The following is a 16734-nucleotide window of genomic DNA, read 5'->3' on the forward strand; positions in this document are numbered from 1 at the left end:
CACCCTTATAATTTGTGTCATGTGCAGTGTTATACTTTGACCATTGTGCTTAATTGTGAAAATACTTGTGAATTTCCCAGTGAAAGTTTCCAATAAACAAACACAGAGTTGAAGTACCCTTTTTTTTTTTGAGTGGTTTCTCCTTGGCTTTTAAGAACTAACAAAGAATATATGTGTATACCACTTACAGTGTTTTATAGAATAATGGTTGGACAAATGTGATGAAAAGGCCTTGCCAAATAATAAATTGTGAGGGATTAGGCAGATCAAGAACTTGGTCACTGCACAAGAAATAAGGTCCTATTCCAATAAAGTGTTGGAAGTACAAAGTGGGCTGAGGAGATGGCTGAAGAAACAGGCAGAAAATGTGCAAAGACAAGGTAAGGACATAAAATATAAGAACGGATTGTTGCAGCTCACGTGGCCAGTGTGTCTCGGGGCTGCCATCTTACCTGAGGAGGTTGAAAGGCTGCACAGGAGAATGCAGTTGTACGTTCAGTCTTTTTTCTGGTGACTGCATCTTCTAAGCAGGAATTGTCTGTTGACTTTTGGGTTCTGTGTGTGCTGTTGTGTCATGGGTGGAGTTGGGGCAGATTAAGTCCAACAGCAGACTCTAAAAGGGAAAAGATTTGTGAGAATTTGAGTTGACCGACACTGGTTTGATTGACAGCTCTTTCCAAAACGCTTTAAATGTTGGTGGCAATTCCACACATTGAATTTCTAGGTAAATGCCTTTTCATGTGACTGTAGTGTTTTTTTTTTCCTTTTGTGAAAACTTAACCTTTTCAGGAAGAGCGAGATGACCTAAAGACACTTTTCTGAAGACTTTGCCACAATTACTGTTGGAGGGAGCTGTGGAGGCAGAGGTGCTGCGTTAATTTTTAAACAAATGGGTGCAAACCTTCCCATCCTGTGCATGTGCTATTTAATGCCGTCAGTTGGAGGATAGTCATAGATCAGAATTCTTACATGCTGATTAACTTATACTTCCCTGGCAGACTTTGAAGAAAGGCTGCTGCAAAAGCAAATGCAGCAAAACTAAGCATGATGTCTATGGCATGGAATACTGAATTAGCCATTCCACCCTTCTGTCTGTGCTTCTATGGGGAGCTAAAAAAGAATCCTTGAATAGTGTAAACATCACTTAGCAACAGCTAAAACCAATAGGTATTATTGACATTCCCTTCACAGCAATCGCTAGAAAGAAAAATTAACTCTTTGCCAGCTGAAACCGGGACACATGCAGCCTGGTTTGGGTGAACTGATGGAGTCTGGATAAAGCTTTGTTGCAGGTGGAGAGTTTAGTGATCTCTATTAAGGAAAATATAAAAGGGAATTAAAAGCCTTTTTTTAATGCAAGATATCTGAAGTGATTGGGATTATCAGTCATGTACATAGGCCCATCAGAAAATGAACTTTCGTGTACATAAGACACATGCACTGGCTAGTTACTGATTGGCTTATGAGGGGAAGCAGCTAACTGGATCCAGAAGGCAAGACAGCTGGAAAAAGGAGTCTGAAAAGGGAAAAGTTTGTGGAGCAGGTATTGTGCAGAAGTGATTTGGAACAGTGATTCCAAAAACTGAGTTATATTCAATTCCCACTGTGTTCAAGAAAAGAGGTTTTCACATGCACTCTATGTAAATAACAGAATTGCATTGAGAAAATAAGACTCCATGTTTACCTGCAATTACTTGCAGTAAAACCTTAAATGTCTTCTAAGAATTTGGGTCAAGAGCAGATACTGACGAGAATGAGAAAACCCTATCTTTCAATGAGTGATAAATTGACTTTCTCTTGTTTTCAAGCTCCTAAATTTCTGCCCTCCTGCCAGCAATAGGGCTAAAGACTTTCATAAGGTCTTGCAAGTTGATGTGATTTGGGCAGAGTATTGTCCTATTCTCTAGACAGAAGCTGAATAGTAGGCTAAGTAGGTGGCAGACAACATCTGAATATGCCAAGTATGTATCATATCCTGAAATACTTAGGCTGGACAACATTATTAAATGCTGTGTTGCATCTTCTGATTTTTGCGTTCTGATATTCTGAGTATTCGTCAGATCTTTAGGAATGGGGTAAGCATTAATGTTTGAGGATAACATTGCTGTGAGAAACAATTCTTCATGTTTGCAATACAAAGAACGAGAGGAAAAGACAATCATCATTCTATTTTATTTATTTGTATTGTTTGTTTTTCAGTGCACGGGGAGAGGCTGGCTTTACTGCCTTAAGCAATCCTTTTGCTGGTCCTTTTGTAGACTACACCAGAAGAAGTAGAAATCTGGAATAAAGAAGAAATCAAAAACTTGGTTGAACAGTGTAATTAGAGCTTCAGTATCACACATGAGAAGAGCTACTGACTGGCTCACAGAACACGTCCTTTACTGAAGCACCATTTACCCTTTGGTAGAAGATGTATCTAGTAAATAAGCTGAATGTTCTTGTCGAGTCTGAAACACACTGTGCAAAAATATTCTTACACAAAAAGCACAACTTCTAAACACAGGGTTAGGCATAACTTAAATGCACGCTGTGTTAGGCATGGCTTCACCAACTCTAAGTTATCAAGGTTTTAGACAAGTGAGGTAATTGTTCTTCAAAAAGCAATAAATGATTGACATTATGCCTTTCAGGGAGGGTGTGTCCTTTCTTGATTCACAGAGTCACTTCTGGTCAGTCTCTGCTGAAGGCGCACTCAGAAATATGTAACTGGCACAGACGCAATGCAATTCAGGAAAACTTCTGAGAATCAGAAATCATGATGTCTGAATATCCTATGATGTGTTTTACAAGTTTTACTATAAGTATTGTGGTTTCAGTAAGCTGAAAGCTTACTGAAGCTTCTTCCAAAGCTATGTGGGCATTTTGTTGAAAAAAGAGGATACTACTTGAAATCCAACCTGTTTTGGTTTGGTTTTTTTTCCCCTTGGTAAGACTACGGAAATTGTTTTCTACAGAAATTCCGTGAGAAGTTGCAGCTAGACAGTTTTCTAAGAATGAAACAAAGTTAATACTTTACAGAAACATGGAAGTAGTAAGTGAAAAGTATATTATTTTTTTATTCTTGAGACATAGGCATAGCGAATATAGTCAAAGACACTGCAGCTGGATATTTGAGAACTCACCTCTACTAGCTTTCCTCCAGAAATCTCTGCAGTATGACGATAGTTGGGAAACTCAGCTACTATTTTCCCATCTTCCATTTTAACAGTTGCCTGTAATAGAAAGAGTTTAGTATTCTCTGGGGTTACTGGCATTTATATTATCAGATACACTGTAAACATCGGTACACCTGATGCTTAAAGTTTTTACTTTTAAAAAAGCAGAAGTTATTTGCTTCATGAACAAGACTAAAACGACACATGCAGCTTCATGAACAAGACTAAAATCCTTCTGCTTTAGTTCTTAAATGTTCACAATTTAAATTAAAAAAAACATTCATCTAACAATACATGCAAGTTCCATATCTACACAATATTAATTCATAGCTCTAAAAACAATCTGACCACAGCCTATGCTTCTCATTCAGTCCTCAGTGTTTTATGTGTTTCTCTTGTTTTGACAGTGAAGCAAAAGGCACGATTGTCTGGGTTAATTTTGAAGTAGCATTCTTGGATACTAATAACCTGCCTGCAAGCAGCACAAAAGTCACTGTGGACAAGCAATGTGAATCTTTACCCTAGATCCCGTGTTCCATACCTCTAACCACACTAGAATTCATCTTGCTCATTTAAGTCTAGGTTAAACATGACTGCACAGCCTGCAGTCACACCTTGATACTATCATATGTGCCAGTTGCTGTAAGAGTTGCTTCTGTATGGAAGAAGTATGCCAGGATGCTGCTATGAAGATCACAAATACTACAGCAGCTCAGCTGAACACCAGTTCCATCACAAAATCAGTCTTGTCTGTATAACTAGCCAGTCTTGCCTATGCTTTTAGTAATAAAGACAGATGAGCCAATCATATTTAGAGGAGAAAAAAGTAATTTGCAAAATGAAGAGATGAGTGGACATTTTTTACCAGACACAAGGAAACTATCTTACTAGTTTTAGTCTTGTTTAGTGACACTGTACTAAAAGGCAGTGGTTTCTCTGCTGAGAGTCATTTACTCTGCCTCCATTTTTGGCTACTTAATAGGCTTTGGACTGCTGAAGTATCCAGGACCAAAAAGAAGAGAATAGAATTTGTAATACTTCAAAATACTTGAGTTTGCAATAAATTGACCAAGTAGAATTGTGTTTTATTCTATCTGTTAGGTTTCACAAAGGTTTCTCAAAGACAAAGACAGACATGTTTTTTTCCCTCTCATAATGAGAAAGGTATGACTAAAAAAGCATGCTGGAAATCATGCAATGCTATTGCTATTCTCAGTTTATCTCTGCTCCCTGATGCAATTGCTGGTTTTCCTGCCTCCTCAGTATAGAATTATAGAATCATCTAGGTTGGATGTATAAAGCTTTTATGCAGTAATCTATGGTAGGGTTCTGGACACCTCAAAATGCAGAGTTTAGCTGTCACAAACTGTTTTATCCCTTTAAATAAATGAGAAATGAATAAGGTAAGTAAGGCAACTATTATACAGCAGGTTTTGTATCCAGATTTTGTCCATGACAGGAGCAGATTAATATTGTTTAATCTGTCTTTCTAGAGGCTGCTGAAGTTGCAAGTTGCTTTGTACTTCCAACAGGAAGGACAATACAGAGATTTATTTTTTTCCCATTCACTTTACAGAGTCTTTTGTTTAAAGCTCAGGCACAGGTGACTTCAAAAGGTGAGCACTGCTGACGGGCACGGGCAGAGCTAGGGACCACAGCATTCCCCTCCGAGCGCTGCACTTGGTGTGTGGTGCTGGACAATGACACAGCCGCCAACCAGCTCTTCAGAGTTTTAATGAGCATTATGTTTGCTTGAGCTGCGACACCAGTAGATACTTGACACTCTACCCTTGTTCTTTATTAGTACATACAGTTCTGAAGTTCTAACTGCCTTTAAAATCGGATTTAGATATTTTGCTGGGAGCATCATGAAATGGGGGGAAAATTGCAGGTTTCTAAGCTATGACAGGTGAAAAAAACAATTTAAGGAAGATGTCCCTGAGACAATTTGATTTTCACCCTAAATTAAAAAAAACCCTGAGTGTAGAATTTAAGAGCTAAATTAATTTACCTTGAACTTTTTACCACCCATTGTCTCCATGTCTGCTTCCTTGCCAATCGTGAACGTGTTGGTCGTGGTGCGGCCTCCTGGGAAATGCTGCGTCCAGGTGAAGTCATTTCCGTTCTGCACCACCTCAGTGACTATTTTGCAATTCCTTCCCATTTCAATCTTGTCACTGGGGAGACCTTAATCATTAGAAAGATACGGTTTATCAAATCTAATACCCTACCAGGTGTATTTGAATTGAAGCACGCTAATGGTACGTTTGTTCTCAGACATTGCTGTCTGAGCGTCTGGTTTGTTGGGGGTTTTTCATTTTTTACAGCAGTATCAAAGATCTGAGGTTAAATTACTGGTATAAAGGAAGATATAGGTACATCAATGCATTTGCTAAAATAATAAGTTTTGGTATTGCATTCTTTTCCCTGGGAAATGATACACAGAATAAATGTATATATATAAAATATAACTAAATATTCCCTTCTATTTAATCTACACGTGCAGATGTGTGGACTTTAATTTGTATGAACTTGTGCCTTTGCTGCACATACCTATTTACTATTGCTTTTTAAATAAATGAACACAAGCACTGAACTTGTGTGCACAGATCAGAGTGTCCCTAAGAGCTTTTATGGGGTAATCTCTGAAATCTCTGAAAGCATTCACAGAAACATGTTCCCGTGTAAGATTTTGACAAGCATTTTCATACTAAATATATACTCCCACTGACGAATACTAAGGACAGCAAAAGTGACCTTCACAATCATCATACTGCAAACGTCTTGGCTCTTTGTTCTGCTGCCACTGAAAAGGAATACTACTTCTGTAAACAGGACTATTTCCTGTGCCTGACAGTGCTGCTCATAAGAATGAAAACTGAATCTCCTTGCTGGAGTGCAGAGCACTCCTACCATTCTTAGTCCCTGTTGATCTCAGCACATTTCAGTAAAAAAATCTTTCTTTTTTAAAAAGTATTTTTAACTAATTTATAACCTTTAAGACTTACACCCCAAGACATACTTACCAATCTTCGTCACAAAGTCATCATAGTTCTCATCGCCTTCGAATTCGTATTTGCCTGCGAATGCCATGTTGCCCTGGAGATGTGGTTGGTAGAGCAGAATAGCAGCTGGAACAAAGAAGAATGGATAAGTGCAGATGGCTTGAGGCCCTCGTTTTTATAAACCAGCCCAAGCTGTTCAGCCCACCTATACCCACACCCTTTGGAAATATACTTTTATGATCTATGTGAGTCACCAGCATAGATGCTATTGACCTGTATGAAAGTCAAGGTTATAATTCAATTATACATCCTTGGCAATAACCTGGAGATCAGCAGAAATCAAGGACAAAAAGTTCGGTTTTCATTTTAATGCATATTTAAACAAAGTGGTATATTTTTCACTGGTTTTGCATTCAGGATAGAATAACGGTAAAATATGTTATAATAAAACAGGGAGAAAATGGCTTCAAAGCAGGATCCTGAGATCACAGCCTTGCTCTATTTGGAAGCATACCCTGTGTTAGTTAAAAATGTGAAAATAAGAAACAAGCTGCACAGATTCCTAAGTAATTCTGGTAGGGTATGGGCAATGACAAGATTCTGGATAAATTACTACACCCGCACATGTCTTACCTTATGTCCACACAGAAAGAAGAATTATGAAATATTTTACGCTACCCGAATGTAAAGTACGTTAGATTAGTCCATGGTATCATGTTCCCACCCCTTATTTAATATCAAGGGACACATAGTGCTTTGCATTGCTCAGCAAGAGTTTGCACAAAGTACAAGAAATATACTCATTTTGGAAAAGCAGACCACTGATTTATGTAAGATAACCATATGTTAAAAGTCAGGGAGTCTGCCGAGTAATTTAGAATGCATACAGGAGATGTCCTATGCCTAATGAATCCATTGCCACACACAGATAGCACGGTAGGAAATTCCCAGCTGCTGTGTACTGGCATTGCTCCACTGGCTGAGGATACAGACCAACAATTTTTAGTCTGAACAAAAACATTCCTAGGATTTATGTGAAAATGGTGTCACAGATTGGAATTTTATTTTATTTAATTAAAGAAATAAATTTGGGAAGGAACAGAAAATCTATTTTTTCCTGTTTTATAAAACTCTGGAGAAATATATGACAGTGTTCAACAAGTTTTGCTGTATGCAAAGTGGGTTCCATTTCATAAATGCAATTAATTTAATCCTACATGCTAATACAAAAAACATGTCTATTTAGAGACAAGAAACTGATCAGAAGAACAGGAACATAGGCTAAAACATGATTAAAAACATGGAAAACAAAGGCCCACTAAACTTCAGCATTGTTCTCCTTGGTATAGTTTCAAATTAATGTATTCTATGTAACCATTTCTGTATTTCAAATTAACACATTTATCCATACTCCATTCTGTCAGAGATTAAGACAAACTTCAGTAACAGGATGAAACTTCAGTAAAATGTTAAATATCATAAATCATGGTATATCATTACCGTAAAACTATACAAATTAGAAGCATTGCTACATCTAACAGCTTTATTACCAATAACATTGTCTTTGAGTTCACACAGGCAGTTGTACACTCCCTCCCTCAGCCTGGGCTCTAAATCCCGCGTGTTGGAGAGCGTAGTGTAGTTTGCAAACCACTCTACTGAGCTGAGACAAAATGGTGCCTCTTTGCAAATCCTGCCTCCTACGGGTCCTCTCTCGTACAGTGTCTACTGGCTGTGCCTTGACATAGCCTCACAGATTCGTGACTGGACGTAGATTATGTCACACCAGGATTAAATTCAAGAGGAGTTAGAAATAAGACAGCCTGTACTCAACTATTTTGTCACAGCATACCAGTGTGCACAGTAACTCCTTAAATTAGTATCTGTTGGAGGGGGATAAGATTTTATTTGCTATATATATATACATAAATACTTAATGGCATATTACTTGTCAGGGTATGTTGCAACTCAATGAAAAAAATCCTCTCTAATTTGTCTTAATTTTTTATTTTACTTACTAAGCTGCTTTCTTTCATGCAAAGCCTCTGCTGTCTGTAAGTTATACAGCCTTTAAACCAAACACAGAATATGGAGGGTATACGAGGTTTGAGTAGGAAAACATTCCCTGTCTTAGAAAAATTTTTGCACTTTCAAAACTTTTCCTTACAGGGGGAAAATGAGAGGGATTCCAGAATAACACACTGACTGATGGGTGAAAAGTCTGAATCGGGAGAGGAGGGGACTTCTAATGGAAAAGAATTTTCTAACCAGAAGAAGCTTCAGAAAATTCCAAGTCAGTTTTGTGACTCCTGTTTTGTTATCTAATGTTTATTAGTTGTGAGTTTATATTATTTCTGGGGTTTTTTTTACCTACTTCCTCTTCTGAAGTCTGTGAGAAAGTAACTTCAAAATCTTACATCTTCTTATGAAAGAAGACATAAAACTTTCAAATGGAGATGTGGTTTTTGAAGTTGACAACAGTCCTTTTAAAACTATTGATTTGGGTGCACGTTCCTGGCAGGAAAGCAGTTTTCTAGAACAGATGCAGAAAGTGAACAAGAGTGAAGCCTAACAAAATCATGGTCAATTTGTAAAATAAAAATGGAACAAATGTCCTAGGAATTACTGCCTTCCCACCCCTAACCCTTCACTCTCCCCATATTTACTCAGCTTTAAATTGTACCATGCTGTGCAGTGGCTGACTATATTGTGCTGGAGTTCATGATGCCACAAAAGCCATACCATCTGCTGTCTGTATGCAATTAAAAGCACGTCTCCATACTTGAAACAAAAGAGAACCACATACCTTCCCCCTCTGCACATTCTCCGTGTCCTGTGATTAGCATTCAAAACACAGGAGTGTGGGAGAAAAGTACAAAACTGGGCTTTTCTGTATCAATTACAAATACATAAGATTCAGGGAAAGAACAGAGCAACTTGTTTCACCACTAGTGTTTCCTTTGCACTTTTGATTTACAAGTGTCTGTAAAATGATTCTGATTGTCCCACAACCATATTTGGCACTTAGTTTTTTTAATTAAAACTCCTTCAGCTTAATCCCAAAATTGCTGAACTCAATGACCAATTGTGCAGGAGCAGACAACTGAAAAGGAAACTTCCTTTATCAGCTGGACCCAGATGCTTAGACCCTATCTATATAAAGAAAAACAGCATTAGCATGGAAAACAATTAGGTGGTTGCACATACATAGAAGCCTCTGTTCTTATTTCTATGGTATTGTAAAGCTAAGCAGATACCAGTTAAGCTACAACAGCGTAAACTCCACGCCTTTAATAGAGGCAAAAACCCTAGTAACTTCAGTCATACATAGATTTGAAAATACCATTTAGAGGAAAGTACCATCAAGCCTATTTCATACATGAGAAAGCTGGAACACTGAGAAAAAGTGACCTATCAGAGTTTATGATACAGTGAATGGATAATGCAGCCAGTAAGAAAGTCCAGGCATTAATCCAGTGTCCACAGGATGGCACATTAAACATTCTTATAATAAACAAGTTCTTAGAAGCAAACAAGAGCTCCGAGCAACCATTTACTTTTAAACAGTCACTCAGGGAGTTTTACACTTGTTCCACTGATGGGCTATGAGAATCTTTACAGCTGCTTAGCACAACTGGCTGAGCAAGTCCCTAGTTAGGATTCTTGCCATCTCCGTGTGGCTCTGTGTGTACTGAAAGATAACCAGTGTCCAGCCCCAACTGTGCTTTTGAAGAGTGGGTGACCAGTGAGACTGTCCTCAGGTTAGCTGAGAACTGAGGCCTCTGTCTTGCATTAGGCTCTCAGTGTTCCAGAGAGACATGCTCAACCCTGTGAAGAAGGTAAATGAACTCAAGCCATAAACTCTTCTGTTTACGTAAAACTTACTGGGGGACAATACCACTGGTGTAGTAACACCACATGGACCTTGGAAGACAGATCAAACTGGATAAGAAAAATGCCACGGTTCTGTGAAACAGGAAAAAGATAAGCAGATTATATGAACAGTACTTGAGCTTTTATGTTCTCTCTCTATAAAGATCAAATTATATTGATAGCTTTCTTGTGATCAGATATAAAAATGCTGACATCGACACAACTATATAACACTTAGAGCTTGCCTGCAGTGGGAATGTGGTGGACCTAGAGCCAGCATGTAGTACAGTAAATTACCAATGAATAACTATTTCACTGGGTGGCTCACTCTTTCCACACCCCAAGTATGAGTTTATTCACCTCCAAGGAGTTGTACGCTACGCTGTACATGAGAGTTCCAGAGCAGGTTACAAACACCCATCCAAACAATAAAGGTAAGTGTTAATAGATGTGCTTGCTCTGCCTGGCTGCTGAGGACTGGAATCAGTTTAGAACAAGTTGTGAGCAAATGTGCCATCATCTGTACCTGTGAGTATGTGATGTTGCTTTTGCATACCTCTACAGCAGTCATTGAGCTAAATGGTACAGAGAACTCCAGAATTATCCAGTAAAAAAAGAATAAATTAAAACAAAATTGCCTATGTATACATGTATTTTAAATACAGTACGTGTATTTAATCCATTCCAATTACTACAATGTAGAGCCCGCACACTGCTGCAAACAACCTTGGTTACGTTATACTTCTGCTTAACAGAAAAATCCAACCGAATGAACAATTACAACTGAGACCAGTGGAAAAATAAAAGACATTTCCCTGGCACAAGGTGAGAATCGTAACAGAGAAAGGCAAAAGAATAACAAGCTTCAGGTGTAAAAGCTGAAAACAGCTTTCAGAAAGCGCCCATTATCTTCACTGTACTTGGCACTATCTATCATTTTCAAGGGAGAAAGATGCAGCTGTTCTTTATGTAGGTCAAAGAAAATATCATTATTCCATAGGAGACTGTGTCTGCCATCTGGTGGCCAACTGTTAGGGCTCGTATGCCAGGCAGCATGTCTTACAAGGAGCCCCCGCCTCACCAATGTAACCCCCTGACTTCAGTTAGAGCATGCAGCCAGCCCCGTGCCACCGTTGAGTCTCCAAAATGAATCGCTGATCCCCTCATTCTCTAACTGTAAAAAATAATATTTCCCCCCTGAGCTGCTTATAATCAGATCAATAAGAGTCATGTTACATGTATCATTTATATAATATATAAAAATATATCAGTATTTATACAAGCAGTTATCTTCATATGTTTCATTTTGGGACATAGATCTAAATGAAGATGACTTCCTAAGCATTGGTTTAGGAATTGGTTTTATACACGTCATATAGTGTTAGCCTTTGCTTAAACACGGATACATTTGTATTGCTATCTTGGCAATCAACAAGACACAGGACTGCTTCATAAAGATTTAATTAAACATTATGGATCAGAGGCCAAAAGCTGGCTCCCTTGAATTCAGTGGGAATCATCTACAGTTGAAGTAACACTTCAATACAATTTAATGAATCTAACTTCATGTGCAAATGCTATTTGCTGGCATTTGTGAAACTCATAGAGTGGATTCAGTTGTCACAGAGAAACGCAAATCAGGATGTGCATGTTTAGATGGAGCAGCACTGTTTGCGACAGAATGCAAGGAAATGGTATAACCTTATTCCGCAAGGTCTAAGGTACACAGGCTTTTTACACTGAATTTGTCTCACTGAGTGGGAAAAAAAACCCAAAACAATCTGAATGCATGCACTGACGGTTGTGCTTACCCAACTTTGAAACCTGAGTCCCTGATCTAACATCAACACATAGTAAATCTCATATTTGAATGTCTATTGTTAGGACTACGGGCAGGAACCAAAGTACTATTTACAGTGAGAAGTTATGCAGAAAAGCTCAACATTGTATTTGAATTTATCAGGATGATGCGAGTTGCAACCATGTGGCTGTTGTAGACAGCTAGGATGAATAAATTGTCAAAGTAAAACCCTTGGGGAAGCTTCTACCAAAAGGAAAAGTTCATCTAAAGCGAGCAATTAATTCCCTCTGTCTCCCAAGTCAGCTACCTCTGATATGCAAAACAGCTGAGTCTTCAAATGCTGGTAGGAACAGAGGAGATTTTCAGGAGCCAAATCAAAGGCCTTGGATATCTTTCAGAATTTACTTGCCACAAAGTCATAAATATAATGCTTTTGCATTCTTTTTGTCATGTTGGAGTCACCCTGCCCTTGAATGTCTCCCAGCATGCTTTAAAGTTGATTAACCTTTCAGATGTGTTGTATAAAGCCAACTGAGATACACTCAAAGACAAAATGGAGATAAGGAAAGTAATTCCATTAGTGAATAAACTAGGCTGAGTGAGTATCTTTGAAGTGCTTTTAGAACTGGAAAGCAATTGAACAAGGAGTACAGATTCAAAATAAAAGCAGGAACCCTCCAGCGAACAGAAAGTTACACTTAATGATTCTTTCAGAATGAAACTTGATCAGGAAGGCTTGTAAATTCTTAAAACAGCTGTATCTGGCAATTATTCAGAAATCCTCCAAAGTAAATGGCTAATTATTATTAATTCCTTTGGTATTCAGAGTAATCATTCATAATGAATTCAGAATGAACTCATTTGGTGTTAATGTAATGTGTAATTCCATGGGAGTCCTATTATAATGTTTCCTTATTAAGTATCCATTTAGTATAGTACTATGTGTTACTATTCTAAACCCATAAGCAGCAGAAAAGTAATTACCAACAAGATGTGGCTGAATTATTGGAAAGTTAATCCTTGTAGAGAGTCAAATATTTGAACAGAAATGCACCAGCCAGCTCTCCATGACTTCTACAGGTGACACGGTACAGACTCTGTCCTTCCCCAGATGTGACATTCTGATGGGTAGGATTTGCCTAACAAAAACAGGAAAGAAAGAATCCTACCAGAAGCTCAGAGATAGAAACATTTGCAGGGGAGGAAAGCACAGATCTTCCAAAAATCCAGTATTTTTGGGACTCCCTAAAAGGAAATTTGATCATTTCCTGCCAAAACACTCTATCAGGAAAACTGTTCGTCTGTTTGGATCTCCAGAAAGGTAGTTCCCAGAGAGCAAGATAACCAAGTGATTCATTCAAGCTGTACAAGCTGGCACGGCTTCTGTAAAAAGTATTTGGTTCTGCTGCCCCTGACTGGTGTTCCTGATCTCCGAGTGCGACGTTAGCGGGACAGCTGAGGTCTGGTTTAGGCAACTAAAAAGACAGAAAAATAAACCTAAGGGAAAAAAAAAAAAAGAAAAAAGAAGTGCTTAGTTTTCAGGTGGTTTCGTCAGCTTTCAGTTCTCAGAACTGTCTCAATTGCATGGTCAGGCCCTGCCAGTACAACCGGAGGTACAGGAGAGAGGAGGGGAAGATGAAGGGCACCATCATCGCCAACATGTAGCCCTTTCATTGGCCTAGAGGTGACTGCAAACCACAGAGCAATTGAGAGCAGCTTAAGGATATGACCTTAAATTGCTCAAGTGATTCCTAGCTGTTCTTGAGCCACCGCCTGCTTTCTGCTGTCACAACCGTTTATGCAGTAGTGTAGCAACCACAGCGAGAGCCTGATTTGAATTAAAAATACCAAAGATGAAATAAAAAGGTATTTTTCAGCTGGATCAGTGCTCTGATCCTGTTCTTCACATGATCACACAAACAGCTGTACTGGCATAATGGTAGAATTGGCATGGAGAAGGGAACAAGCAGCTGGTGGAATATCAGCATGAGGTGGCTATTCCACTGAAAAATGCTCACTGTAATCATGGTCTGAGTTATACTTGATGATCTATATTAAAAGAATAAAGAAGTCCAAACTGATAATTGTAAACAAGGCTCTAGAGAGGAAAAGCAGAAATATGCTCATGCTAATTGAGCTAGTGATGTGTGCCTAGTTCAGGTTCACTGAACAAATTTTCTGCAAGCTGAAGACTCAGTACAAATTCTCGGAACTCATTATTTCTGTTGTCTCTTCAGAGTCCAACATCCAAGTATATCAAGTCATCACTCACGGATTCAGAAAAACAAAGAACTGGGAGGGACATCTCTGTTAACATTTCAGTGTCTTCTAGAATTGATAGCACTCTATGCAATTTATTGTCTTTGTTACTGTAGCAGGCAGTTTACTCTTCTTTTAATTTCTAGTTTAAATTAATGCATAGCTATTCTAAGCCTGTTTGTACTGGTGGCAGCATTGCCCCTTCTCTTAGGTAGAACTTCTTTCTCTGAGTTTACCCCAAAGTCCTTTAGAGAGCAGTTACACCATCTTTTTTGCCAGGGTAAATAAATTGGGCCAAACCATGCCAAACTCTGTTAGACACTTCTGAAACGACAGACTTTTTCTTCCTCTTATCATTCATGTGTTCCTCTTCACGTACTCCAATTTCAGATAACCATTTTGGAACGGAGGTGACTGGGACATATAACATTTTCCAGCTCTACAACAAGTTTCATTGGTACAGTCATCAGCTTTTAAACTAAGATCATTAACAGGCATACTAAAACGTTTTGGGTTTACAGTAAGATTGATACCAGCAACTTCTTGTGAATCTGATAGTTCTTTTCTTGTTTCAGTATTCTTTCCTTTAATTAGTTATCTTATACTAAATGTTATCAATTGCATCTAGTCAATGGTAAATGGGCAGATATAGAAAGCTAACTTGATTTTTAAATTTTAAGAATTAATTTTTAAGAAGACTTGAAGATTTTTGTTATGACAGTTTTGACTCATGTAATCTGAAAATTCACAGTAAAAATAATTTTGGCTTCTATCGATTAGGGTCACACAAACCTGTTAAGATTTCTTTGAAATATCATCTTTGGATTAAGAGCCACTATGGAACATTTTGAACCTCAACGGTTTTAGTCTAATACAGACAATTTTAAAAAATGTTACTAAAATGAAATATATAATTCAACCTTATGTGCATAGTCTTCTGGTAAAAGCAAACTGAGTTAAAGATACTACTTCTATATATTTCTTTGTTCCATATAGTTATACTAGAAGTCCCTAACAGAAAGTAACTGTAGTTCTAATAAAGTTAGTAGGTGACAGCGCTAAAGATAGGAATCATTACAACTACTCTTTTGGACTTTTCTGACCAAAACCCAATAGTCATCTCCCCTTTATCTACACAGTCCACGTGATGTGTTGTAAAGATTTTATTACTTGATAGTATCTATATGATTGTGCTTGCTGACGCATCAGGACAACATACCTCCAAATGGGAGCTTATCTTCAAGGTAATCTAGTCTAATTTGGAGACTTTTGTCACATGTCTGTGGCCTTCTAAGCAATCCTCAGTCATCACCAAAAGAAGGGAAAAAACCCTACATACCAACATAAAATGAATGTGCACTGTACCTGCATTTAAAATTAGTGGGAACTGATAGCAGGGTGGGTAACTTGTTCTACCATGACAGTAACTGAATGCAACAGTCTGTCACCACCACACGCCAGCACCACCACCAAGAAAAAAAATCAAATTCTTTCTTAGCCACAATGTATTTGGAAAGTATTACACTCCAGAAGCTTCCTGTCTACAGCTACAGTTACCTACAAAATTTGTACAGTAATTTATTCAAATTAGGCTTAGAAGGCAGCAGGATGAACATGGGATGAAGCCAGGACTCAGTGTTTCAGGAACTTATCCTGCTTCTACAACATAAACTGGAGTTCTGCATGGACTGTGATGGTAACAGGCCTGTTATGATAGCTGGACAACTTGCTGAAACCAGTCCTAGAGCTCGCATTTTCGTATGCGCTGAACCAACTTGCATATTTTACAGTTATTCCTACTTCTCACATACCTCTTCTGCAGCGCCCTACGACTGCATGGTAGCAGGCAGTATTCACGCCACTGTAACCATCACAGAATGCTTTGCTCCAGCTGAGAAACGAAGCAACTGATGGTTTAATGTACACGATGTTGATTTAGGCTTTCTTGGAGAAATATTGCACAGAGCTTGCCTTTAACTAAGTCTACTGAAGTCAATAAAGAACAATACTAACACCATGTTTCAACTTCTTTTTCTGTAGGAATTCTGCTAAGAGCTGCTCTGTTTCTTCCCAAACAAATCAGGTTATAAAAGAATAAATAACTTTTTAAGTGTTATCTACTATATAGAAGAGAGATTTTCAATATCTACAGACATATAATATAGGGAACATATAAAACAGAAAGTTCTTTAAAAAAGAGCAAATTATAAACAAATTATTTGCCTTTCTCAATTTTACTCATATTATTGGCTTATTAAACATAGGCTACTGGTGTGTAGCCTATGGTTAATAAGGAAGAAAATGATGAACTTTTAACAACAAACATTATCTACTTAATAAAAGACTACTATTTAGTCTTGTGAGACAAGGTATTTTGTTGTATTGAGAATCTAACAGGAATTGAAGGTGTTCAGGATTTTGTAGAACTCTGTCATATTTACTTAACACAAAAGATTTCTTCACCTTGGTGAGGAGTCATTCAAAAAAAATGAACACATTTTGAAGCACAGGGACACAGGATTTTTCCATTTGTCTCTGTTTCTGCCTTACACTGTTTAAAGAAAAACTCATTAGTATTAAGTACTGTTTCAAGGAAGAACAAAGACATTAAAAGGTTCTGTCTTCGTCTTGTTTTTTG

At 38.0% G+C, this 16734-nt stretch overlaps 1 protein-coding gene across 4 annotated transcripts in view; it reads right to left on the reverse strand.

Annotated features, from left to right (window-relative positions):
* Positions 1 to 16734, reverse strand: part of FABP6 (fatty acid binding protein 6) — a 56702-nt gene that overhangs the window by 16232 nt on the left and 23736 nt on the right. For 3 of the 4 annotated variants that reach the window (XR_010072893.1, XR_010072894.1, XR_010072895.1), the window contains 4 exons: positions 6185 to 6289; positions 5170 to 5345; positions 3126 to 3215; positions 453 to 613 (listed from right to left, as the gene is read on the reverse strand). Coding sequence is in view for 1 of the 4 variants with exons in the window: in XM_063348968.1 (XP_063205038.1) it covers positions 2228 to 2281; positions 3126 to 3215; positions 5170 to 5345; positions 6185 to 6289 (425 nt within the window). In the remaining 3 variants the exon portion in view is untranslated. Of the gene's footprint in view, positions 1 to 452; positions 614 to 2183; positions 2282 to 3125; positions 3216 to 5169; positions 5346 to 6184; positions 6290 to 16734 lie in introns of those variants that run through there. The other variant, XM_063348968.1, reaches the window with a different exon arrangement.

The sequence above is a fragment of the Chroicocephalus ridibundus genome, chromosome 11, assembly GCF_963924245.1.
Source record: "Chroicocephalus ridibundus chromosome 11, bChrRid1.1, whole genome shotgun sequence".
Classification (NCBI taxonomy): domain Eukaryota; kingdom Metazoa; phylum Chordata; class Aves; order Charadriiformes; family Laridae; genus Chroicocephalus; species Chroicocephalus ridibundus.